General features: G+C 40.6%; 1 protein-coding gene across 5 annotated transcripts in view; it reads right to left on the bottom strand.

The window, feature by feature from the left end:
- Nucleotides 1-16,015, bottom strand: part of KYAT3 (kynurenine aminotransferase 3) — a 58,788-nt gene extending 42,773 nt beyond the window's left edge. For 2 of the 5 annotated variants that reach the window (XM_047725795.1, XM_047725800.1), the window contains exons 1-2: nucleotides 15,877-16,015; nucleotides 10,087-10,183 (exon numbers count right to left, since the gene is read on the bottom strand). In XM_047725795.1, the coding sequence (XP_047581751.1) occupies nucleotides 10,087-10,182 (96 nt within the window). In that variant the 5' untranslated portion in view covers nucleotide 10,183; nucleotides 15,877-16,015. Of the gene's footprint in view, nucleotides 1-10,086; nucleotides 10,184-13,602; nucleotides 13,781-14,200; nucleotides 14,356-15,876 lie in introns of those variants that run through there. The other 3 variants (XM_047725796.1, XM_047725797.1, XM_047725798.1) reach the window with 3 other exon arrangements.
- Nucleotides 16,016-27,834: the final 11,819 nt, after the last annotated feature.

Below are 27,834 nucleotides of genomic sequence, written 5' to 3'. Positions count from 1 at the left end.
AAAATTATTTTTTACACATTTATTTATTCATTTATTTAGAGAGAATGTGTGTGAATGGGGGGTGGGAAAGGCAGAGGGAGAAGAGAGAGTCTTAAACTCCACGCTCAGTGTAGAGCCAGATGCAGGACTTGATTTCATAACCCAGAGATCATAATTTGAGCCAAAATCAAGAATCAGAGGTTTAATCAGCTGAGCCACCAGACATCCCTAAAGTAATAACTTTTTTTAAAAAAAGCAAACTAGGGCGCCTGGGTGGCTCAGTGGGTTAAAAGCCTCTGCCTTTGGCTCAGGTCATGATCCCAGGGTCCTGGAATCGAGTCCCACATCAGGCTCTCTGCTCAGCAGGGAGCCTGCTTCCTCCTCTCTCTCTGCCTGCCTCTCTGCCTACTTGTGATCTCTCTCTGTCAAATAAATAAATAAAATCTTAAAAAAAAAAAAAAAAAGCAAACTAATCCATAGAGCCAGAACAAATCAATAGAGACAGGGATGGACTGCGAAGGAGCATGAGGGATCTTTCAGGGTGAGGGGCATGTTCTGAATGTTGATTTCAGCAAAGGTTTCATAATACATACATCTTTAAGTAGTCAGTGAGTTTTACACTCTAAATGGTTGCTATTTATTGCATCTTGATAAAGCTGATTTTAAAAAGCTGCCAGAGTAGTTTCTTATAAAACTAAAGATACTCTCACTATATAATCCCTCAATCACTTTCCTTGGTATTTACGCAAAAGTGTTGAAAAATTATGTTCATAAAAAATCCTGTGTGTGCATGTTTATGCAGCTTTATTTATAATTGCCAGAACTTAGAAGCAACAAAGACATCCTTCATTAGGTGAATGGATAAACTGATACAACCAGACAGTAGAATATTATTCAGTGCTAAAAAGAAATGAGCTATTCAGCAAAGAGACAACACATGTGGGAATCTTACAGGCAAAATCACAAAGATAGTAAAAAGATCAATGATTTCCAGGGCTTGGGAGGCGGAAGGAGGGATAAACTGGCAGTAAAGACAGGATTTTTAGGACAATGAAAATATTCTGCAGGATACTGCAAAGGTGCATTTGTGTCATTACACATTGTCAAAATCCACAGAATGTGCAACACTAAGAGTGAACCCTAATATCAACTGTGGACAATGTAGTTTCAATGTAGGTTCATCGATTGGAATAAATGCATCACGGTGGTGGCGGGTATAGTAAAAAGGCAGGCTATGCATGTGAGAGGGCAGGGGATATATAGGAATTCTCTAGTTCCTGCTCAGTTTTGCTCTGAACCTACCTATAGTGCTCTAAAAAACAGAGATCTATTAAAAAAGAAAACAAAAAGAAAAAAAAAAAGAAAAAAAAAAGGTTCCAGACCATTCTGAAATCGTATCTTCTTTCTCCCTTTGAACAAAATACTCCTCAATCAGGCAGGCATTAATAGAGCTATCTCATAGATTTTGATGTCTTCCAAGTTATGATTGTACATACAATCCAAAAAAACCCCAGACAAATGGGTCTTTCACCACTAGATGGCACAGAATGCTCCTGCAATGGTAGAAGAACCGAAAGTAAAACTCGTAAGTGGAAACATAGAGCAGGGACCAATGACTTAAGATATACGTGGGGAAAATCTAATTATATAACAATCCAGCTTATAACTCAAAGGCACACATATTTAACCAGAATTTTTAAGCAACATCTATAGTTGTTTCATGTTATACTTACTTGTGTCTAATATCCTGTAGCTATTTGGTATTTGTCAACTAAACAAGTGAGGGAAAGGGAAGGAATCTCAATCCCTTCTGAGAGACAATACATTGCAGAAAAAATGAGTTCTCTAGGGGAGAATATGCAGTGGTTTCAGCACACCCTCACAGGGCTAATTCTAGCAGAGCTAAATTTGGTCTTTAACATATTTTGGACCTTTGCAGACTGAGGGTAACTGACAGACATGCAAACTCTGGTTCTAGAATTTTGATTGACTTCCCTCCATCCAGGGACTGACTTTCCTTTGAACTGGTTATAACTTGTGTTATTCCCTCATATGAATAAAATAAAAATCCTTAATACACATTCATTTTTACATCTGTATAAGTCAGGATTTTGCCCTTTTCTGAAAATTATCTTTTAACAATACCTGCAGAGAAACAAGTTTATTGGAAGCAAGAGTTTCTTCAAACCTGGGAGCCGACAGAATAAACATATGGTTGGAATGCCAAAAAATGGGACTCAGGTCAAGGAAAAAAAAAAGCCTGATTTATTCTCTTTGAAAATCAGGCTTGGGCCAAGATCCTGTGTGTTTACTGACCCCATCTATACTCACAGAGGTGAATCTTTTTGCCTGTCTGGACTATATAATCCCATCCCCCAACCCTCAAAAGTTAATTAGGTTGGGATGGACAGAGTCAAGCTAAACTAATCAGGACAACTCTTAGAAATTTGGATTTGAGATTGGGCAAGAGGTCTTGGGTTCCTACTGTGTATTTGTGACCAGGAAAATACATAAAACTAGATCTGGGGCCCTTTCAAACTCTGTATCCTGCAATATATGCCTATATTCCAATTAAAATCTCCAAGAGAAATACAAAGAGTTTCAAGCCAGGTAGATCTTACTTTGAAATTAAACATCAAAACTACGAGCTGTGTGAAGTAGGAGGTTACGTGACTTCTCTGAAACTCAGTTTCCTCATTTGTTAATAAGGAAAATGAATCTGTGCCCCCATGCAATTGCTATGATGCTTAAGTACATTAAATCCATAGTGGAAAACATACCATACACTTAACACCAAGTGTCCAATTAGGAAGTGGAAAAGATTATCTTAAATACAAAGAGGATGAGTGACTTAACACCAAATATGGTAAGGAGAATTGGGTAGGTACTAACTGTACAAGAGATAATATTTTCACATCAAAAAAGAGAGCTGTGATTTCTTTAGGAAGGACAGACTAAAGGAGAAGGGACAGTTTTTGTTTTAGCTGCTATAAAATAAACGCTTTGTTTTTTTCTGATGGACATGTAAATTTTAGAAGATGCTTTAAAAAAATTTATCTATTTTTTTTTTAAGTAGGCTCTATGCCCAGCATGGAGCACAGTGTGGGGCCTAAACTCATGACCCTGAGATCAAGACCTGAGCTGAAATCAAGTCGGATACTGGGGCACCTGGGTGGCTCAGTCGGTTAAGCGGCTGCCTTCGGCTCAGGTCATGATCCCAGGGTCTTGGGACTAAGTCCTGAGTTAGACTCCCTGCTCAGCCAGAAGTCCACATCTCCCTCCCCCATCCCCCACCCCTCCCCTACCCCTCCCCCTGCTCATGCTCACTCTTGCTCTCTCATTCTCTGTCAAACAAATAAATAAAATCTTAAAAAAAAAAAAAAAAGAGTCTGACACATAACCAACTGAGCCACACAGGCACCCCAGATCTATCTTTGAGAGTAGTTTTAGGCTCACACCAAATTGAGTAGAAAGTACAGGGTTCCCATATACCCCCACCTTCTCTCCCCACCAATAACATCCCCCATCAGAGTGGTGCATTTGTTATAGCTGATGAACCAATACTGACACATTATCACCCAGACTCCAGTTTATCTTAGGGTTCCTTCTATGTGTTGTAAATTCAATGGGTTTTGACAAATGTGTAACATGCGTCCATTATAGCATCATACAGAATGTTTTCCTTGAGAAGTCCTATTAAGGAAGGCTATTTGGAGGAGAAGCAGACAACACATTATTAATGAAAGCAAAGCAGAAAACCAGTGGGCTACAAACTGCAGTCTGAATGATTAACCCTAAAATAAGGTTAGTCTAACCAAGGGTAACATGGTGAGGTAGAAGAGGGTGTTCCAAGAGACATCTCACCAGCAAGGACTCCTTTCTTCCTTCCTTGTTTCTTCCCTTCCACCTTTCTCTCATCAATCACTAATTCTTTTCTTTGGCTTTCTGGTGCCAAGGGATAATATAAACTTTATATCCCAGTTTCTAAGCCTTTGAGATCTAGGTGTTAAATAGGGGACAGAGAGTGATTTTTATCCTGAGTTCCTCTTCTTCCTTTTCTTGCTGTATAGCAGCAATTTTTTTCTTAACCTTTAAAGTATTATTTATCATGTGTCTGTTGGCCATCTGGATGTCTTTTTCGCAGAAATGTCTGTTCATATGTGGGGTTATGGACATTGGGGAGGGTATGTGCTATGGTGAGTGCTGTGAAATGTGTAAACCTGGCGATTCATAGACCTGTATCCCTGTGGATAAAAATACATTATATGTTTATAAAAAAAATTAAAAAATTAATAAAGAAAGATACTTAGCCAATTAAAAATAGCATAAAATAAAAATAAATAAGCAATTTAAAGTATTATTTATCTAAAATTACAGAAGCAACAAAAATACAATGTTGTAAAAACAAGCAAGTGACAGACAAATTGTAGCCCAGCCCCCAGTACGGTCCTTTCCTCAGAGTTACCTTTTATGTAAAAAGTTTCCATTGACACTAGTAATGGTCTTTCCTGTTCTTTACCATATATCCTTGAAACAGAAAAATTCTAACAAAAGTTCTTTAATTTAATCGAGGTGTCTGAAATTTGATGGGCCGTTTCTAGTATTACTAGTATCTAGTTGGGAGGATAAAAAAAGCAGTGCCTATAAAAATTCCTATAGATGTAATTAAACTTCTTCCTAAATTGTCTCAAATATCCACGCAGGGCCTTGAACCAATAAGAGAAGACCTAATCAGCCAGGAGTCAGTTAATTCTGTACCAGCCCCTCTAATATTCAAGAGTCTTGCCAGTCTGGAAACCTATTGGGAAGGGATAGCAATTTGTCCAAATCTATCAAGACAGTTATTCTGCCTTTCCGAAACATCCTTTTGTCACAAGTTCCACCTGACTCAAAATGGCTCATGTGGCAAACCTCCGTTCAGCCGCTTTTAGCACCCCTGAAGATCCTGACAGCCAAGACCTATTTGCCCTTACTTAGAAAATCAATATATCTGGACAGTTGTATTCTGAGTCCAAGGTTCACAGAGATCCCTTCTTATTTCTCTGGATTAACCCAAACTTTCTCTGCAAGCAGACAAGTCTTATGATGCCCTTCTGCTTTTGCCACCAATCTTCATCTTAAACACTGTAATATTCTTAATTCTGCCACATTATTGCCCCTGTCTAATGAAGGTAAGCCCCACGACCGGGAGGTACTGGCATCCCACTTCATGACACCACATCCTGATCCAAGGCACATCCCTTTGACTAATTCTGATCTAATTTTGTTTGTGGATGAGTCATATTGTAAAAATGAAAAAGGGGGGGCACCTGGGTGGCTCAGTGGGTTAAAGCCTCTGCCTTCGGCTCAGGTCATGATCCCTGGGTCCTGGGATCGAGCCCCACATCGGGCTCTCTGCTCAGTGGGGAGCCTGCTTCCCCCTCTCTCTCTGTCTGCCTCTCTGCCTACTTGTGATCTCTGTCTGTCAAATAAAAAAAAAAAAAATGAAAAAGGGAATTTCCAGGCTGGTTATGCTATTACCACCCAATATGAACTACCTGGAAAGGGAAATCTCCCACAAGGTAAACCGGCCTAACAAGGAAGAACTCCACACCCTCACCAGACTGTGCCAGCTATCAAGAGGACAAATTTTAATATTTATATGCTGGCCAATACATTGTTGGGTTGTCCATGAATTCGGAATGTTATGGAAACAAAGGGGTTTTCTCATGTCCACTGGGACCCCGATCAAAAATGGACAAGTACATGACCACAACTGCTCTTCTATCTTCTGAAGTTGCTGTCCTCAAATACAGACACACACTAAAAGGACTAAGCCTGACTATTAGGGAAATGCCCCAGTGGACTTTCATGCAGAGTCAACAGCAAGAGAATCTGTAAAGGTTGTGGAACATGTGGGGAGAGTCCATTCCGCTTCTACAAAAGAATGACCTCTTGTTGCCAGATTTGCCATCCTAATGTCCTTGCGACATGGCAATAGTCTGCTCCTGAATCAGAAAAATTAGGATGGGCAAATAATGGCTATAATTTCAACAGTCAGGGATATGGGAAACCCAAGATGGCCCCTTCGTTCTTCCCAGCCCCTTGGCAAATTCTTTTTTTTTTATTTTTACAGTGCTTCACCCACCATGATGTATTTAAAATAACTCAATTTATAAATAAACATTGGTGGGGAGATTTCTACAACACTGCAAAACAAAAACAAAAACAAAAAACAAAAACCAGTTTATTGTCAATATCTAACCTAACAGGTCCATAGTTCTGGAAAACCTATTTTTGCTCCCAGATGCCTCAAACCTCCTCCCTGTGGACCTTTGGAACACCTGCAGCTGGACTTCATTCATTTGCCACAATTCTGGGATTATCAGTATGTTCCTGTTATTGTTTTTACGTTTTCTAGCTGGCTAAAGTTTTTCCCTGCTGCGAGGCTAATGCCCTCACCATGGCAAAGAAACTGTTAGCAAACATGTCTTCCACTTGGGGTACACCTTCTATAATTTCTAGTGATCAAGATACCCACTTCACTGGGAAAATCATACAAGCTTTAATAAAGGCCTTATAAACATCCTGGAATTATCATTGTCCCTGATACCCTCAATTACTGGCAAAGTTGAAAGAACTAATGGAATTTTCCAACCTAAAATCTCTAAGCTTAGACTCTACTGGACTCCCCTGGCCTAAGGCACTGCTGCTAGCTCTGTTGCTAATTGACAATATCACCCTTGGAAAATATACACTCACTCCATATGAGATGGTTACCAGTAGGCCAAAGTGTACTGGCATGCAACTTTCTGCTGATTCCCTGCCAATATGATCCCTTCTGCCCTCATGCCAGTATGACCAGCTACTGTGAGCCTTTAATGTCTAATGCTAAAGCCTACCATCAACAAGTTAAAGAAGGGTTCTCTGACCCCTGTGGGTTAGTCTGGAGCCTGGTAATTTTGGAAGCACTGTTGCGGAGAGGTGGGAAAAGCAGCTCTTAAGCCACATTGGAAACGACCTTACCAAATGTTCCTGACACTAGAGGCCAAAACTAGAGGGCACTGAGCCTTGCCTACAAATCTCACAGCTAAACATGCCCCCAACTGACCTCTGGTCCTATAGAGATGCTAGAGACCTCTAAATTGAATAGACAAGGGAAGACAAGTAGCTCACATCAAGGTGAGCAGCTTCTGCCCAAGGTGCCAGATCAAGACTTCATACTTTAACATGAAATCTTTTTTTCTCCTTTTTCTTTCCTCTGGTGACAGCCTGGAAAGATACGCTCTCATGTGTATCTCCCAGGCCATTGAGGAGTGGGGAGGTGTCATCTTTCAGATTGCTAGCTTGTCATCAAAGATTCCAATCTGTCCATGATGCTAGAGACCCCCTAGTCCTCTCTGTAATTAACTTCTCTTCTTTTCCTAATGTCACTGCAAACTACAATTGACTCCTCCAGAAGACTCCCACTAATTTCAACGTTTACAGCCAGAACGACCTGTCCCTTGCTTTTATCTTTCTTCAACTATGAGTGTACGTACCCAAGGAAACACAACTACTTATGTAAACTTTGGTACATTTGCACCCCCATGTTCTTGTGATCATCTAGCTTCTGCTCCCTGCTCTAAGGCATCTCACCAGCAACACCCATCTTTGCAGGGTATTTAGAATGAACGACTCTCTCAGGCTAGGAGATTTTCTGGTGGGTGCTGAAAACCTAACTGACCCCAAGCTGGAGAGGGTGAATGCAATAATCCCCGAGAATGAATTCATTAATAGCACCACCTAAAGGGAATGGTTGTATGTCTTTGAGGCAGTTAACATTCTCCGTTGGCCTATGAATGCCTAGTTGGTGCACAACTGGGCAATGACTCTTAAGTTAATTGTACAGCTAACTTTTTACAAGCAAACTAAGACATCTCATTAGTTGACTCCCTTGAATTTATATCATCGAGATAAAAAAGACCTACCAGGAGGCATTCATGATTCAGGATTTGTGTCTTTTTGGCAGGGCCATGCTTTCCTGGTTAGGAGTTAGTGAAAACAAGATGTGATCAGAAAGCTCTCCCTCACTCTTGAAGATAATGTAGAATCTGTTGCTGATGGCCTAGGCACCCAATAAAGATCTTGAGCCTCTCTGGCAAAGTTGTCCTTGGTACTAGAATAGCTCTTGATGATCTTATAGCTGAACAAGGAGGTGTCTGTGGTGTGGCCAACACTATCTGCTGTGCCAAGATTAGCATTCTGGGAAATTGAAGCTAAATTACATGAGATCACAGAAAAAAATGACTCCTTCCATGGGGCCTTTCTTTGACTTATTTGATTTTGACTGGTTTGGGTCTTGGGACCATGGCTTCAAAGTACACTCCAAACATTGGGAATTATCCTCCTTAGAGCAATCATAATAATCTTCCTGACACACTGTATTCTCTCAAAAGCTTTAAGTGCGTGTTTGTAGCCATTAACCACCAAACAAATGAGTGGACCATCTAAGAAATGAAGAAAATAACCAACTTAACAAGTGTAAACTAGAAACTGTGAACTATGAATATCAAGAAGTTGAACAGGAATATCATGACCTATAGGCACCAGACAAAGAAACAATGAAAACTGTGAATTTCAGAGTGGTAGCTGAGAGTGGTGCTAGTGCCTTAAATTTTGATCATATCTCTCAGTTACCTGGAGAATTGAGAGAATTGTTAAAAACAAAACCACAAGCCCAAAATGATGCCACTTAGATCAAGTTCCCAAATTGGGGTTTAATACCTAATCTAATGACACTTTCAACCTCCACCAGAAATGTTGTCTTAACCAGTCAGCCAGGAATTTTTCAATTAGTGCCAAAAAGTCTACCACATGGGCCCCTCACATCCCCCAAAGAAAGATGAGGTAATCTGCATGATAAGACCCCTTGTCATCTACTCCCCCACCCCACCAATGGAAAGCCACCCAGGCCTGGAATTCATTACTTTCATTTGCTAATTACTTTCTTTCCCCACCCTCCTTCTACAACAACCTTCCGTTCTGTACAGCTCCCTGGGGGCTCTTCTCTGCCTCCTGGATGGGATGGGTGCCCTGCTCAAGAGTCATTTAATAAAGCCAGTTAGATCTTCAAATTTTCTCAGTTGGCTTTTATTTCTTTAACAGTACCATCTAGTACCCAGTCCATATTCATATTTTTATGATTGCCTTTAAAAATATCTTTTTTACAGGGGCACCTGGGTGGCTTAATCAGTTAAGTGTCTGACTCTTGATTTTGGTTCAGGTCATAATCTCAGGGTCACAAGATAGAGCCCACGATGGGCTCTGTGCTCAGCAGAGTCTGCTTCCCCTCTCTCTCTGTCCCTCCTCCCTGCCCCTCATACATGCTCTTTCTCTCCCCCCACAAAAGAAATAAGTAAGTAAGTAAATAAATATCTTTTTTACATTTCATTTGATTGCATCAAGTTTGTAAACAAGGTCCACACATTGTATTTGCTGGATGAAGTTCTCAAGCCTCTTTTCATCCTAGAGCAGTCCTTCTAAACTTACCCTCTCCCACTTTTCTCCCATGTCACTGACTTACTAAAGGAATTAGGTCAGTTATCTATCCTGTGGTTATGACCCACATTTTGGATTTGTTTGCTTTTCCATGATTTCACGTAACTTGTTCCTCAATCTGCCATATTTTTTGAAAACTGGAAGTCACGGGGCCAGTACTGATAGTCACTATAATATCCTATCTTTAGACAAAGCATGCCCTTTCTTGGGAGTGCCTGTATTAGGCAGGCGTGAGCGTGGTATTTTGGTTATGCCGCTTAAAATCTGTGACCTTGGGCAAGTTACCACACCTATCTAAGCCTCCACAGGAAGGAAATATAACAATTCATAACTTGATGAGTTTTATAAAGATAAAATGAGATGATGAGAAGGCAAGGCCCACCCTGTGTTTGATACATACACACACAAGCAGTCACTCAGGGAGCGTCAGCTCTAACAGTGACAAACGATACCTCCGGTTCACATAGCATAGAAATACTCATTCCAATAAAATGCTTATAAGGTACTTGAAAAACTGTATCTCATTTTTTTTTGACATAACAGGATATGCACAATATTTATCTGTGTCAGTGATTAAGCAATACATACAGCAGAAGTAGGGAGTCCAAGGATTTTTGAAGAATTAATTGTCAGGAATTTTGCTGTACTGTTAAGGGAGCAGAGTCTCCGCTGGGCCGAAAACATGCTGCAGAATAAAAGAAAAACTTTAAAAGGAAGAAAATATATGATATTTGAATCACTATCAGATACTTGCAGCTACCTAATAGACCATAAGTTTATATAAAATATAAGTAAAAATTGTTGATAGCTGTTTTCTTCCCATATATAATCTCTCACCACTAGAATCATTCTAATAGAATCCTCCTTATCTTACAAAAATTTATGAATCTGTCATTTTAAACTAAAGATGTGTAAGGATATTGTAAATTCAAAAAACAAGGCTCTCATTTAGTCGAGGGCATAGAATTACAGTAAGTAAAAGTTTCATTTGTAGCAGCTATAAAAACCAGAATATTTCAATCTAGGAAATACTCAATTTTCATAGTTTCCTGGATAATAGTCACTGGTAAAACAGCACAATTTTTGACAGTAAATTAAAGTTGTTAGAATTTAGCAAGTTGTTTGAAAAGGATTATATCAAGTCCTTGATAAATATAAAGAATATATGAGTGAATCTTAGGTTATTTTCATAGATGGTACTTTCTTCAACAATCCTATAGACAGCGAGCAAACTATTTCAATAGATTCCAGTTACATAACAAGCATGCATTCTGAATTACATCTCTACCTATAAAGAAAACTTACCAAAGAAATATGAAATTCTATTACTGTACCGCACTTACAAGTATAAGAAAACCCAGCTTTCTAAAAAACATCCAAATGTATAAGAAGAAACTTCTCATAAGGTCTTACTTACGAGAATGCTGTATCAAGTGGATGGCACTTCCTCCATCTCTGGTAGTTAATTAAACTTTAGAAAAAGAGACATACTCTACTACTCAAAGGAATCCACTGAAGCCAGCTAGCTATGAATCTTTTCAAGTTACCGAAATGTTAAGGCTACAGACAGATTTAAAGGTGAGAAATAATATATTGGATGCTTGTTAAAAGGTTAAATATAAAATCCTGACCGTATCAACAAAATCTCAGCTTCAAGTGACCATCTTTAGCTGTTCTATATCACATCAGCCCTTTAAATTCTCTGCAAAGCACTTTTGTTGCTGTTGTTTGGTTGGTCACTCATTCACTTATTCGATGTTTCATGAACAGGGACCTGATGTGTTTAGTTTACCAATGCATTCTCTGGCACCTGGTAGGCACTTGGTAAATAACAATATTAAATGACTGAATAAATACAGAAAAATCACACTATAAATTAATGATTTAGGTGGACTATTTATGAGGTCTTTTATGAAATATTGATTCCTTTTTATTTTTTATTTATTTTTTATTTTTTAAAGATTTTATTTATTTCTTTGACAGAGACAGATCAGAAGTAGGCAGAGAGGAAGGCAGAGAGAGGAGGAAGCAGGCTCCCTGCTGAGCAGAGATCCCGATGTGGGACTCGATCCCTGGACCCTGAGATCATGACCTGAGCTGAAGGCAGAGGCTTTAACACACTGAGCCACCCAGGCGCCCCTGATTCCTTTTTAAAGTAAATAATTACCCCTTATGTTGTACATCTTTCAAGTTGAAGAACAGGTTTTCTTAAATCAAGAAATGCCTAGTCTTCTGTCATTAACTGTTCCGTTCAGGAATAAAATATTAACTAGGTTAGGCAATATGGGTTGTTTTAAGGAAAGATATTACCAAACAACAGGAACAATATCGAAAAATCTTATTTAGTATCACGGAGTTATTTGATTTAGGATAATACAGTTGTTTCCCCCCACCCCCAGCAAACAAATGTCCATTTATTTAAGTTCAGCCCAATTTCTTAGGTATTCAAGCAAAGTATAAGCAAAATGCTTTCTTGCAAGTAGAAAAATGGGAGAAACCTCTTCTACGTTCTTGAGATAAACTAGGTGAAAAAACAGCATAGGAACCAGAGTACCTCGATTCTAGTCTGATATTTTAAAAAGTTTTCATACATTATATATTAATAAAAATAATTAAAAAATAGAAGTTTTCTATCCTTGGACAAGTCACTGATTCTTGCTGAACCTCAGTTCCCTCATTTTTCAAAACAGATGAATACACAAAGCGTTGATTTGAAGGTCAAGTCAGAAGGGGCTGGTAAGTCAATGGCTGATCATGTGTGAGCTTAGGCACAATTCTTGGGAGATTTCACTCCACACTGGGTGAACCATGCCCTCTGGCCTGCAGGTCTCAGTGCCCATTCTCTATAGGGAGTCAACACTAAATCCATCTGTTTTCATCTGGAAATCCCAAAGCCTAAATTCTGCATCATCTCTAGCTACCTTCAACAGTGTATTACCTCCACGGTACAATGTAATCCCGGCAAGTGACCCAGTTCTTCATTTCTCTGCCACTTTCCATACCTTCCATGTGTCTTTTGGAACAGATAGGCCATAATCAGCAAACATCAATATATCTTTACATTCTCAGCGTGTTTTCCTTGCTTTAATGCCAATCTTATTGTTCTCTGAAGATACCATTTCTATGTTCCTCAGTGCTGGCTTTTGTTTTTATATTCCACACCTAAGTCTTTCCTGTTGTCCATTTCACCACTTCCAGACTATTAGTTCCCTCATCTGCCTCACTAATGTTATCTCCTGGTCTGCTGATAACTTCCTGTCATTACTAAAGATTTGTGATTAGGCATACAGTTTTCTTCTCAACGCAAAGTACTGTGACCATCCCAGATAATTTCAGTGGCTTCAGAGAGGATCCTCCCAACAGCTGACAATCCCATGTCTGTTGGTCTTCTGCTCCATTCCATCTTAGTCACTTTCCTGCCATTATATCCTGACCCTGCACCTTGCCATTACCTCGGTCTGGTCTAATTCCAAAATAACTAACTGAAACATTCTGCTTTTTGACCATAAGCTACCATCCCTTTCAGTTAATTATTCTATTCTTCAGTATTATCGAGATCTCTAGGAGGCTTCCTCTCCTTTTCCCAGTCAGCCTTCCTATTCCATTGTTTTCCAAATTAGATGCCAGTTCTACCACTTTCGTAATGTTCTTGACAATGCCCTACCCACCTGTCTGTCCTTTCACCTGTTTTCAACACTCTAGCCCTGGATGCAGTCTTCCACAGAGTCTGATTTCCCCATGCTGTGGAATGCTGGGGAAAGTCACATAGGACATGTTTGGTTTCACCATAAATTCATGGTCATTAATCTCAAATTGATTCCCAAACTCTCCAGCATTTATGCTGTATTTTACAGGGGAAGGATGGCAGAATATGTCACCTCAAAATATCCCACTTTAGAATAAGAATTATTTTGAGCTAAAAGCACTTGAAAAACAGCAAACACAAGAAGAGCAATCTGATTCCTCTCCTTTTTTCTGAAAACAGGAGATAAAATTCCCATGTGAAAAGTGCTCTCCCTGCACAGGAAAAAAGAAACATTCTTACATGGAAAGTTGAAGCTGAGAGAATTCTGTAAACTCAGAACTTGTTAAAATAACTCTTACCTTCCTTTAGCCTCCCCAAATATTTTGGTTACTTTTCCACAATTGCCTCTCCAAGTTCAACCTAGTATAACAACATTTGTTCTTGCCACTGCTTCAGGTCTTCATTTTCTTAGGATTCCTGTGTCACGTAGACCTTATATTAAATGTGTGTACTCTCCTTCTGTAATCTTCATTATGGCAGTTCAATTCTCAGGCCCAACTGGAAACCCTAAAAGAACAGGCCATACTTCTCTCCCACAGTCGAGAATGACTATATTTTAATTTTTCCCATACTCCTCTAACATAAAAGCACTTTATTCCAAGTAGATGACCTTGATTCCTATCACAGAGAAAACAGAAGCTATCAGATTTGCCATTTCAATTTACTCAAATTGAAAACACCAACCCCCCAAATGCTTTCCTTCCCTTCTATTATAATAAAGAAAGTGACCCTCCCACAAAAGGAGAATTCTTCCTCCCGTGACTAACTATATGGAGACCTTGCTCCAATGATTTTTACCCCTTTCTCTGGTATATGCAACATCCCTTGCTTACATCTCTTCTGGTTAAAAAACAATAAATACAAAATATAAACAAAAATTAAAACTCTTGACTCTACGTTCTCCTCCCTGTTGCTCATTTCCTCTTCAAATCAAAACTTTCCAGTTACCTTCTCGTGAGAGCAAAGCTTTTAAAACGTTATGTTCTCAGTTGTCTTCTTTTCCTCAATCTATACTCTTCAACCTGGTGCCAACTGACTTTTGTACCCAAGACTCCACAGACACAGCTCTTGTTCAAGTCAGCTTTGACCTTCATATTGTTAAGTCCAGTGAACATCTGGCAATCCTCTCACTTCCCTTGAGCTCCCTACAGTTTTAGATCCTGTTGGTCAAACCTGTCCCCTCCCAGAAACACCATGTACCCTTGGCTTTTGACATAGTACAATCCCTCATTTCCCTCCTACCTCTCCTCCAATCTGCCATTGAATGATGGAATTTCTCAATACCCACATCTGGATTCTATCTACTCACTCACTAATCTCTCACTAACTAATCTGATTGTGGGAAGAATTGTGGGGACATCAGTGGAAAAAAAAATAGCTCCAGAGAAATCTAAGTGGGCTGACATACAGATTCAGAACCTCCGAAACTACTACTTTTCTTCTGCGCTTTACATACACATTTTGACTAGCACTTCCTAATGCAGTTAACACTCCATACATATATTCACAAATAATAAAAATAGATGAACAAATTTGGATGTCATTGAAAAGTTGGAGAAAATCCAAACGTATATGGCTTTTAATTCTAAACAATAATTTCACTGTATTTTTTCTAGTTTCTCCTTAAAAACAATGTTCTATGAAGAAAACCAGTCAATTGTGAATCAAGGTGATCTGGTAAACCAGATTATGGCATATTGTAAATAAGGTCATCTCCATATTCAAATACGCATGATCAATAGAAAACTAATGTATTTCTTATCATGGGAGCCAACTATTTAAAATGAAGATACAGCAGGTATGTGTGGCAGAAGCTGAGAAGGCTGGTGAATTGCTGGGGGCGGGGGGCGGGGTGCAGAATCCACAGCTACAATGTAAAAAAAAAAAAAAAAGTAGACAAAGTGAATTGTATCAAGTTTGAAACGGCCTTAAACCCAGATGATCAATTTACATATAACCACTTTGCACGTGCGGAGGAGAGAGAGAGGAGATTTAAGTCACCTGACAAAGTTCCGAACTTTCAGGTTAACTGCAAGGTCAGGGAAGGCTAAGGTGAGTGTCTGCAAACAAAGGCTGATGCTAATCAACGCACCACCCACGCTGTGAAGTCTGAACAAAGGTTATTTCTCCTTTATGCTCTCCCTGCCCATCCACTTCTACAATGTTTATAAGGTTCCCCCCTGCAACAGAAGGCATTAGAAGGTGAACCGGTACTGGCTGGGGAAGTACATTGGGAATAATAAGCCTCCCAAGTCGTGACTGGAGCAAAAGTGGAAAAAATTAGCCATATTTAGCCCGAGCTAAAAGGCGGCGGATCCAGAAACTGCTGGAAAGCCGTTCTGTGAACAGGGGTCCGTGGACTATACATGTGCCCAGGGTCAGAAGTGGGGCTGCCTGGTCTCCAGGAGAAGGAACGAGGTTTCTGCCCAGCACGAGGTGACACTTGCGGCCGCTGTGGGAGAGAGCGAGCTGCCCAGCTCTGGCCCCCGGCGGCGGGGGAGGACCGCCCGGAGCCGCCGCTGGAGCTGTCCGGCTCTTTCCACGACACGCCGGAGATTCCACACTTCACTTACTTAGCAGCAGAACAGCCTGCGTTCCCTTTCTTCTTAGGAAGCCCGGTTGTGGATGAACTGGAGTCGGTGTTCCCACAGTGCCAGCGTCGTCGAATCAAGAGCCAAAGGAGGCACAAAGCCCGTCTTTTTGGATGACCGGGGGCAGAGGCCGCACGCTGCGAGGCCAGCCACCCGCCGGGAAGAAACGTGATTCCAGCGCGGGCGCCGGCCCCCGAGCGCCAGTCCGAGTCCCGAAGGAGATCCAGCCGGGCTCTCGGCCCCGCCCGGCACGGCGCTCGGAGACCTCCCTCCCGGCTGACCTGGCTCCGCACGACTCGGCGCGCCGGGCCCGCTGCACCTGCCCTCCGGACACTCACCGCAGGCGCGCGACAGTCTCGCCTCCTCCGGCTCCCGGCCCCCGGGCGCTCCAGGGCGGGGTAGGGAGCGGAGGAACTCGGACGTGGGGGTGGCGCTAGGGCGCGCTGAGGCGGGATGCAGAACGCGGATTGGCTGAGGCGTCGGCCGCCAGCGCGGACTGGTTGGCTCGGGAGGCGGGGTGGGTGGCAGTGAGTTGGAGGGGCGCGGACTGCGCTGGCAGGTGGAGGTGTGGGGCAGCATTAGGTCGGCTGGGTAGAGGCAGGTATGAGCCACGGGGTGGGGCGGGGAGACCTGGATAGGCCGGGGATTGGAGATGAAGACTAGGCCCAGGGCTCTAATTAGATATGCGTCCTTGATTTGGGTTGGGTGGTTGTAGGACAAGGACTGATTTGGAAGAAAGGGCAAACTTGGGGCACTACGCTTAGGGCAGGGATGGCTGTAGAAAGAATAATGTTGGAGGGTGCCTGGCAGAGGGCAAGTCTAAACAGAATGTGAAAAGGGATTTGTAGATGTATTCATTGCCTGTGATGGGGGTAAGAAAAAAAGCAGGAATTTACCGGCGCCTGGGTGGCTCAGTCGTTAAGGGCCTGCTTTCAGCTCAGGTCATGATCCCAGGATTCTGGGATCGAGCACCACATGGAGCCCCGCATCGGGCACCCTGCTCAGCGGGAAGCCTGTTCTCCTCCCACTCCCCCTGTTTGTGTTCCCTCTCTCGCTGTTTCTCTCTGTCTAATAAACAAAAGCTTAAGGAAATAAAAGGCAGGAATTTACATCTCTGAATAAATAAAAAAAAAGAGTTTGATTAGAGAACCGACAAGAAAAGGGAGTGTGACACTGGAGGGAAATAGACGACATTTCAAAAGTTAAGAAAAAATCGCCAAGGAGAAAAAGACACCACCAGTCTTAGGTGATGTAGTGCTAGTGAAAGCACTGTTTCTGTTAAGAATCACATTTCACAATTAGACTTTCTTCCTCTCTTATTTTAAGAAGATGAGTGGATAGATGAAGTGAGAGTAACAGCAACATTGTTACTTAAGCCTAGAGGAAGGAACAAAGGTAATCTTTGGTTGAAGGAACATACTCTTCAACTAGGTACAAGGGTTCAGGAGACAATTAGGTGAATGGAGAAATAACTGGGTGCTACAGAGACCCTGGCCCTAGATTGTGAATTGTTGTGGAAACCATTCAGTTGTCAATATTTTCCAACAATTTGTCAATACTCTCCTTTTTGCTGGACAATATTGATGGTCCAGAAGACCACCAAGAACACACCTGTAGTCAGAAAGTTGGGTATATTACTGGTTGCAATGAGGGAGAACACACACCCTGGGGAGCCATGGGTTGGTTATTCCAATAACAGGGCGTTAGAAAGGACTTAAAAAAATTTTGCATGTATTAGGTGATTTGGGGGGAGGATTCAAGGAAAGGGAGATTCATTCTGTTTTGAATCCTGTCAGGAAGTAGAGGCAATTGTAGGATGAGGTATCATATGACATTTTATGTAGAAGGAGGGAGGAAATTGCAAGGGTAACTCCGGAATTGGTAAAGAGGCAACAATTTTGCCAAATGGGAGAGGAGGAAATTTAGTATTTTTGTAGTTTCCATTATTACCTAGTTTTTAAATCTGTGTTTAGGCCAGATTATTAAGTGATCTTGTCTGTTATCTCACTTCATCATGATCACAGAGTGATTTTTTGTCTCATGTTGGTGTTCTGTTAAACTGTTATATTCTATAGGTGAACACTGCAGTCAGTTCCTAAAAACACTGAAGCCTTAAGAGTAAGTGTCAGTTCAGTTCCCAATGTCTGGTGCTGCTTTTCTTTTCCTCACAGTTAACAAATATGAATTGAGTACATAGGTGCTGAGCCTACTTGAAAAAAATGAGGCAGAGGAAGTGTGTGTCATAAACCTTACAGAGGGAGAAACACACATAGAGGCGTTAATATATACAGTGACTTCGGATGATGATAAGTGCTATAAAAGAAGCAATGATGGGTGGAGACAGCAGATGATTTAAATAGGATGGTTGGGAATTTCTTTTCTTTTTTGTTAGGGGTGACATTCAATCCTGAATTGAATGATGAAGAAGCAACCTTGCAAAAAATGACTCTGGAAAAGAAAATAATAGTGGTAAATGACCTGAAAAGGGAATAAACTTGGCATGCACAAGGAATAAACGAGATCAGTGTGGTTTAAGTATAGCAATTCAGAAGGAAAGTGCTTCTAGATTAGGGTAGAGAAGAAAGCAGGGCTGTATCATGCAGAACCCTGTAGACCCCAGAAAGGAGTTCAGATTTTATTTTGAAGCAGCCATTGGGAAACCTTTAGCTGAGGAATAATGTAATCTTAATTACATTTTTATAAAAAGATACTCTAGCTGCTTTGGAGAAGAGACTTGGGGGCAGGCAAAAGTTGAAGCAGGAAAACCTCTTAGGAGGTTGCTAAAGTGGGGAGTGATATTGATATTGGGTGGTGGCAGGGGAGGGAAAAAGGGCTACGGATCTCAACATTCATTCCGCTGACATTAAGTTACTGCTTCTATCTCAGCGTTGCCCCTCCACCTTCAGGTGTGCTAGGTTTCTCCAAATTCAGACACTCTTTACTCACCATCTTCAGAGTATAAACTGCTAATCTCTTGCTAAGATGAAGAGGGGGCAATTGGCAGGGCTATGTGGACCAGGAATGGGGGTCTGGAGATCTAATCGTTTCCTAGAAAGTCCTTTAAACGATCGTTCTGTGTTTAGTCCTGAACCTTTGGAGAGTCATCTGGGGGTAAATGCAGCTGCCATTTTTACTTTCTTCATGACTGGTCTAGGACTCAACTTATCTGAATCTGCTCTCTACTACCTGTCTGCTAGAAACCCCACTTGCTTTCTAACTTCTCTAATTTTTGTGGCCACTCTCTTTCCTTTTGTTTTTGTTCCCATGGGTTTATGGCTTAAAAGAACCTCCTTACTGTTATTTTGGTGGGCTTACGTAGAGTTAAAACATAAATATCTTAGATTTGCTGTCTCTTGCTATTGTTGTTATCGGTTTACATACAGACTCATTAAATGACTGAATGACCAAATGCTGGGGATTCAGATGCTTTGTTCCTACATTAAGCCTCATGTTATTCTTTATACTCATGTTGATGTTTAAGAGAAATCATGTTGATGTTAAAGAGAAATATAGAAATATAAGTGATTCCCTGGAATTAATAGCTCATAGGTGTATTTTCCTTACAGAATAGATAAACTGGAAAGAAGAGCTTAGGGGAAAAAGTGGCACAAAGGTCAGTAGATACAAGCAAGTGAGCAGTGAAGTTCAGGTCTTGGGGTCTAGCTGATGACAGAACTTACAAAATTTCAGCAGAGTTTGTGGGTAGTTGGTATAAAGACTACATTTCACCCTCTGTTGTAGCTGGGTTGGGGGGTAAAACTAAATTCTGGTCACTGGGATATAAATGGAAACTACATGTGCTTCATCCAGAAAAATCTTAAAGGGCTAGCACGCCCTTATTGCTCCCTTGTTTTGCAGTTCCCCTGACAGTCTGTGTGCAGACAAGATGGCTGCAGATCTCTTGGGCCACCAGATGGAATCTGCAAGTTGAAGATGGTGGAGCAATAAATAGAATGAGAGAGAAGGAGCCTGAGCCCCTGACATTAGGGAGCCACTATTCCAGCCCCACATCTACTGTATTTAAGTGGGAGAGAAATCAACTTCATTTCTGTTTAACTCTTTCATATGAATTTTTTGACATGCTGTTGTACTGTGACTGTTGATGCGTTCCTGACACTTCTAGTTTGCTTACCAAAGGCATTCCACTTTACTTTTACATGACCTCCCAGGTGACAATAGAGGAGTAACAGGGAGGAGAACAAGGTGGAAGCAAAGCTCCATTACCTGGAAATGCTTCACAAGAGGTATTAATGCTTTCCAGCTAGATAAATAATAGATATACAAACATTAGTTTAAGTAATTCAAAAACTGTAGTAGAAATTATACATTTTCCCATGGAAAGCCTGCCTAAGGTAACTATGGATCTATTTATCTGTCTATCCATCTGTCTATCTACACACACATTTGGCTGGATTTATAGCAATGTAGCTATTAGCATTGGTTATTTAAGCTGTTCAGAAAGTCTTCATAGTCTCTGAACAGTCGTTTACAAGAGAAAATAAATTTTGACTTTACAAATAAATTTGGTAGGAAAAAATTAATGCAAAACATGGGGTTCATATGTAAGATACAATAATATTTGCTTTGGCAAATATTATACCCTTCTAGGCTAGGTGTGTGGCTTCTGGCTAAATAGTGTTAGAAAATGTCCCTACACAATTGAGTATCATTGTGTTAGAATCTAATAGAAAACGCTCTTCTCAGGGAGGTGTCATGTGTTTCTTTCTTTTTTTTTTTTTTAAAGATTGTATTTATTTATTTGACAGACAGATCACAAGTAGACAGAGAGGCAGGCAGAGGGAGAGGGAGAAGCAGGCTCCTTGCTGAGCGGAGAGCCCGATCCGAGGTTCGATCCCAGGACCCTGGGATCATGACCTGAGCTGAAGGCAGAGGCTTTAACCCACTGAGCCACCCAGGCGCCCCAGGTGTCATGTGTTTCTTCTCAATCTACTCTGTCTCTGCAATTCATGGTTCACATTCTTCATGGAGCTCTCAATCTTTCAGAGGCCTCTCTCTTATAGGCTATATGCAGATTCTCAGCTTCTAAAGGGTTTCTTTCCCTTTCTTTCTTCCTCTGTCTTTCTTTCTTTAAAAGGTTTTCTTTATTTATTTGACGGAGAGAGATAGAGCACAAGTAGGCAGAGCGGCAGGCAGAGGGAGAGAAGCAGACTTCCTGCTGAGCAGAGAGCCTGATGTGGGGCTTGACCCCAGGACCTGAGCTGAAAGCAGCCCTTAACCGACTGAGCCACCCAGGTGCCCCCACTAAAGGGTTTCTATGGTGACGGCCTTTTGATCTCTGTATTTGTCATAGTGTGCAGTATCTCTATGGCACTGCTGCACGTGGCAGTGCCACGTGCGTTATGCTGGGTGACTCTCCAGAGCAGTGGCAGGAAATTAAAACCAGATTCTCTAGGTCTGTAAGGAAGAGATAATGATGAAATTCTTTGTGAGGAGGGAGAGGGAGAAGATTCTCCTTTAAATAGTACAAGAATATAAATAACTATCAAATTCCTGCAATAGTCAATATGATGTTAAATAACCAAATGGTAAACTTCCGGGGAGAACCCTCAGGAATGGACTTGTGATGATAAGCAGCGTAAGGATGTTCTCTTATATGTTTAAAGATATATATGGTATGAAGTGTTTACTATGCCAGGCACCCTTCTGGACTCTGCTGATTCCAGTGATGAACAAAACAGTTCCTACCCACATGGAGCTTGTATTCTAGTGGGAGAAGCAGGCAATATATACTGACAAACTGAAGTGATGAAAAGCCGTGATAAGAATACCATGAGGAAAAACTAAGACGTTGGCCACTAGATGGAGCTCATTGCCTTTTTCATTTCACTTAACCAATCCACTCAAAAAGAGATGCTGAGTGCATGACCTACTATTAAAGTTGTATTTTGGGGTCAGGTGATAGGCTGTCTCTCTCTCCCTATATCTCCCTCCTAATTTGGATTTTATTTTTCTGTGAACTGAAAGGGGGAAACAGAGTTAAGACATACTGTAAGGGCCTGCTTAGCCAGAGCGAGCCATTTTGTTGTTTATGCAGTAAACTTAGATTGCCCCTGTCCTGCCCAGAGGAACTTATTTAGAAACAAGTCTGGGAAACCAGAAAAATATGACTGACCAGCCCCTGGTAACAGAGCCCATATACCAGGACGTGTCAGGTCAGGGGGAGGTAACAGAGCCCAGAATACAAGGATGAGCCAAGCCAGGTGAAGACATCCAATCAGGAAAGCACCTCCCTAACCACCCAAGAATGTGGGCCCTGCCTTTTGGGCGCCAATTCTGACCAGAGTGATAGGCTAGTTCAAATAACTACTATAGGGTGAATTGTAATTCAATTGGTCACCTGTGTGTGGCCAGGCTCAACCACATGGCCTTTACTCTATAAAATTAGTCTGTGAGGCTGGGAGGGGTCGCCTCTTTGCAAGAGACGGCCCTGGCTGGTCAGTTTGATTCTCGATGCTTGGTGTGAAATAAAGCTTTGCTTGACCTTCTCGCTCCTTTGACCATGGACCCAACACATACAACGGAGCCAACCAAGATATCTTAGGATAGGTGGATTAGATCACATCCTTCCTATATCATAGAAATCCTCTCCCCTCAATTTCCTGGGTATTTCCTTTTATGTATTTATTTGTTTAATATCTGTATTCACAACTAGACTATTGGCTCCTCAAGAGAGGGACTACAGGAATGTTTCCCAGTCCTTGACAGAGTACCCAGCAAGTACCTTTTGAATGAATGACTCCCTTTAATCCAAGTAATTGCCGTTTTCCCTGTGGTCTCACCTAACTCCCTGGGAACTCTGTTTTGATGTTTGGTTGGGGGAAAAAATCTCCATAATAAAACCTTAGGTAAGTTTGTCTGTCTTGTGTTCTGTGAATTTCTCTCTGCCAAAGAACTCTCAGTCAGTGGGAAATGTGTGTGTGTGTGTGTGTGTGTGTGTGTGTGTGTGTGTGTCAGAAGTACTTTTTGGCTTTCTGAGTACAGGGCCATATTTTTTCCTTTTTCTACTTAGAGGAAGCCTAACACACCAAATGGACACACACATTCACATACACACACAGACACATGCATATTTTTCTTTTCTTTTCTTTTGAAAGAGAGAGAGCACACCCATGCTTCCAAGTGTTCATTGCTTATATATAGAAATGCAGCTGAATATAGGTTTTTTTAAATTATTGAAGTAAAATTGACATACAATGTTACATTAATTTCAGGTGTGTAACATTTTTATTTTTATTTAAATTTTATTTATTTATTTTTAAGATTTTATTTGTTTATTTGATAGAGACCACAAGTAGGCAGAGAGGCAGGCAGAGAGAGAGAAAGGGAAGCAGCCTCCCTGCTGAGCAGAGATTCCCATGCGAGGCTCGATCCCAGGACCTTGGGATCATGACCTGAGCTGAAAGCGGAGGCTCAACCCACTGAGCCACCCAGGCGCCCCAGGTGTGTAACATTTTTAGAAGGTAGAGAAAAGACAGGAAAGTATCCCCCAAACTTAAAAGGCATTTTGAGACCAGAAAACAAAGCAGGCCACCCCGTACAGTTTACACAGTTTTATTCAGGAAAACTTACCAAGAGGGAAGATCTGGTGGAGGAGATCCATGTCAGCTGTCTAGTTATTCTGCACAAAATTCAGACCTTAGTCCACAGATTTTATGGAGCGAGGGGACACTCAGAAGGGGCACTGTAATGAGATCAAAGGGTTAGCGTGCACCTCAGAGGGCTTCCATACACCTGACAGCTACCCTTCAATTAGATTTTGTAGTACTACCTATGCGTGGAAGGGGAAGGAAAGATGTTATCTCTAACAGATTTCTAGGAGGCCAAAGCAAGCCTGCCCCCTTCTCTACCTCAAGAGGCATTTCTAAGGTATGTATATTAATCTCCAAGGGGCCCAAACTCATAGTCAATGATGGAGTCAGTTTTGTCAGCGCTCCTGGGGACATACTGATTTGACAATTCTGTGCTTTACTCAATGTTTACCGTAACTATTATGGTCGCCATCTGTCACTACATAGCATATTACAATATTATTGACTATGTCTCCTATGCTGTACTTCTCACCTCCATGATTTATTCTATAACTGTAAGTTTGTACCTTTTAATCCCTTTCACCTATTTCATCCATCCTATATATACATATATATCAACCTATATCTATATCTATATATCTCACCTCTTCTTTATTCATTCATCATTGATGGACATTTGGGCTCTCTCCATAGTTTGGCTATTGTTGATAATGCTGCTATAAACATTGAGATGCATGTATCCCTTTGAATCTGTATTTTTGCATCCTTTGAGTAAATATCTAGTGGTGCAATTGCTGGATCATAGGGTAACTCTATTTTTATCTTTTTGAGGAACCACCATACTGTTCTCCAGAGTAGCTACACCAGTTTGCATTCCCACCAGCAGTGCAAGAGGGTTCCCTTTCTCTGTATCCTCACCAAAACCTGTTGTTTCTTGTGTTGTTAATTTTAGCCATTCTGACAGGTGTCAGGTGATACCTCATCATGATTTTGATTTGTGTTTCCCTGATGATGAGTGATGTTGAGTATTTTTTCATGTGTCTATTGGCCATTTTGCCCATTTCTTAACTGGATTATTTGGTTTTTGGGTGTTGCATTCTTTATAGATTTTAGATACCAACCCTTTATCAGATATGTTGTTTGCAAATATCTTCTCCCATTAAGTAGGCTACCTTTTAGTTTTGTTGATTGTTTCCTTCACTGTGCAGAAACTTTTTATCTTAATGAAATCCCTGTGATTCATTTTTGCTTTTGTTTCCCTTGCCTCTGGCTAGGTAACTAGAAAGAAGCTGTTATGGCCAAGGTCAAAAAGGTTTTTGCTTGTGTTCTCCTCTAGGATTTTGGTGGTTTCCTGTCTCACATTTAGGTCTTTCATCCATTTTGAATTTATTTTGTGTGTGGTGTAAGACAATGATCCAGTTTCATTCTTCTGCATGCCGCTGTCCAGTTTTCCTAAGGTCATTTGTTGAAGAGACTGTCTTTTTTCAGTTGAATATTCTCTCTTGCTTTATCAAAAAATAGTTGACCATATAGTTGTGGATTTTCTGTTCTGTTCCATTGATCTATGTGTCTGTTTTTGTGCCAGTACCATACTGTCTTGGTTATCACAGCTTTGTACTATAGCTTAAAATTTAGAACAGTGATGCCTCCAGTTTTGTTTTTCTTTTTCAGAATGGCTTTGGCTACTCAGAGTCTTTTGTGGTTCCATACAAATTTTAGTGCTGTTTGTTCTAGCTCTGTGAAAAATGTTGGTGATATTTGGTCAGGATTGCATTAAGTATGTAGATTGCTTTCAGTAGTATAGACATTTTAACAATGTTTGTTCTTCCAATCCATGAGCATGGAATGCCTTTTCATTTCATTGTGTCCTCTTCAATTTCTTTCATAAGTGTTCTATAGTTTTCAGAGTACAGAACTTTTACCTCTTTAGGTTTATTCCTAAGTATCTTTACGGTTTTGGTGCAATTGCAAATGGATGGATTCCTTAATTTCTTTTTCTGCTGCTTCATTATTGGGGCATAGAAATGCAACAGCTTTTTGCATATTGGTTTTCTATCCTGAAACTTTGTTGAATTCATGAATTAGTTCTAACAATTTTTTGGTGGCATCTTTCAGGTTTTCTACAGAGTATCATGTCATCTGTAAATAGTGAAAGTCTGACTTCTTCCTTGCTGTTCTGGATACTTTTTATTTCTTTTTGTTGTCTGATTGCTGAGGTTAAGACTTCTAGTACTATGTTAAATGGTAATGGTGAGAATGGACACCCTTGTCTTTTTCCTGACGTAGGAGGAAGGCTCAGTTTTTCCCCATTGAGGCATAATATTACTTGTGGGTCTTTCACATATGGCCTTTATGATGTTGAGATATGTTCCAAATATCTCTACTTTATTGAAGGTTTTTTTTTTAATCAAGAAAGGATGCTATATTTTGTCAAATGCTTTTTTTTTTTTTTTGCATCTATTGGCAAGATCATATGGTTCTTATCCATTCTTTTATTAATGTGATATATCATGTTGATTGATTTGGGAATATTGAACCAGCCCTGCAGCCCAGGAATAAATCCACTTGATTGTGGTGAATAATTCTCTTAATTTACTGTTGAATTCAATTTGCTAGTATTTTATTGAGGATTTTTTGCATCCATGTTCATCAGGGATATTGGCCTATAATTTTCCTATTCAGTGGGGTCTTGTCTGGTTTTGGAATCAAGGTAATGCTGGCTTTGATGAAGTTTTAGAATAAAAGTGAGGTTCTGTGGGGTGAGGTCCAGAGCCAATGACCAAGAAAGAATTCTTGAGACATCTTTGGTGCAAAATGGTGGTTTATTAAAGCACGGGGACAGGACCCATGGGCAGAAAGAGCTGCTGCCCCAGGGTTGTGCGGAGTGGTCCATTCTATGCTTGCAAGTTGGGAGGGGATTAGGGATGGAGTAAGTCTCTAAGGAATTTTGGGAGCAAGGTTTCCAGGACCTTGAGGGGCTAGCTGTTGTTGGGGAAAAGGTTATTCATTAATGGTAATAAAACCTTTGTCATGACACCCTTTAGATGTGTATCAGTGGGCCTTATGCTTGGGAATGATTGTCAACAGTATCTTGGAGGGTTTAGAGATAAAGGAAGTTTCCAAAGGAATTGTTAAAGTAGACTTAGAGGATCGTGGTTGGGGTGAGGGGTAGGTCAGGCTAGGATGGCCCTTTGCCCTTAACAAAGCCTAAAGGTGGAGGTAGTTGAGTCCCTAGAGGAATATCACTCTGACTGTTTCAAGGGCTTGTCAGTGGGTAAGGAAATTTAATAATTTTTCTTCTGCCTCTGTTTCCCATATCAGCTTCATAGAATGAGTTTGGAAATTTTCCTTCCATTTCTATTTTTAGGAACAGTTTGAGAAGAAAAGGTATTAACTCTTCTTTAAATGTCCAGTAGAATTCACCTGGGAAGCCATCTGGCATAGGACTTTTGTTTGTCAGGAGATCTTTGATGACTAATTTAATTTCTTTGCTGACTATGGGTCTGTTCAAATATTCTACTTTTTCCTGTTTCAGTTTTGGTAGTTTACAAATTTCTGGGAATTTTGCATACCTTCTCTCAATCCCATAGATCCATGCAGGCAGCTGAGAGCTCTTACCCCTTATCTTTGTTCTTAGTTACCCCCAGAAGTTGTCTCTGCACTCTTAAATGAGTTGAGATAGAAGTAGATCTTTTGGGCAGCATCTTGAAAAGTGAGGGTAATGTCAGATCGTTGCTTCACTCATTTTTCTGCCCCTGAGGGAGAAATTGTGGGCTGAAGGGATTTTTTTTTAGATGCTGACCATTACAACTAATGGGAGGGACTGATACCAGTAAAGTGAAATAGCATTCTTTTATCGGTGTTTTTGTTAGAGAATGAGGCCTAGGACTTCCTTTTCCATCGTCTTGCAGGTTTTACTTTCTTTTATTATTATTTTTGAACTACAAATGTAATTTCTTTAGAAGTTATAGGACAGTTCAGGTCATCTATTTCACCTTGGATTGGTTTCAGTTTGTGTTTTTGTGAAATTGGTCCATTTCATCTAATTTGTTGAAAATATGCATGTAGAATGGTAACAGTGTTCATTTTTAGCTTATCTATATATCAAATATTTAAAAGATTTCTTAAATCTTTATGTTTGCATTAATTTTTCATTGAATATCTTCATTGGCCTACTTGATTCTCTTTTTTGGCAATTAAACAAATATTTAATTCTAATAGAATAAATGAGAAGAAATAACTCTTCAGTGAAATATATATTATGAGTCAACCTTTCAAAGGGATGTGGTGGGGGAAAGATTGAGAGAAAGATGAAGAACCAGGGAGCTAAGTGGGCTGTTTGACAACACCATTTTTAGCAAGTCAAAACATGGCTTTACCCTGTGCCAAC

Source organism: Lutra lutra, chromosome 4 (assembly GCF_902655055.1).
Source record: "Lutra lutra chromosome 4, mLutLut1.2, whole genome shotgun sequence".
Classification (NCBI taxonomy): Eukaryota; Metazoa; Chordata; class Mammalia; order Carnivora; family Mustelidae; genus Lutra; species Lutra lutra.
Note: the sequence above shows the minus strand (reverse complement) of the source record. Positions and strands in the feature narration are given on the sequence as shown.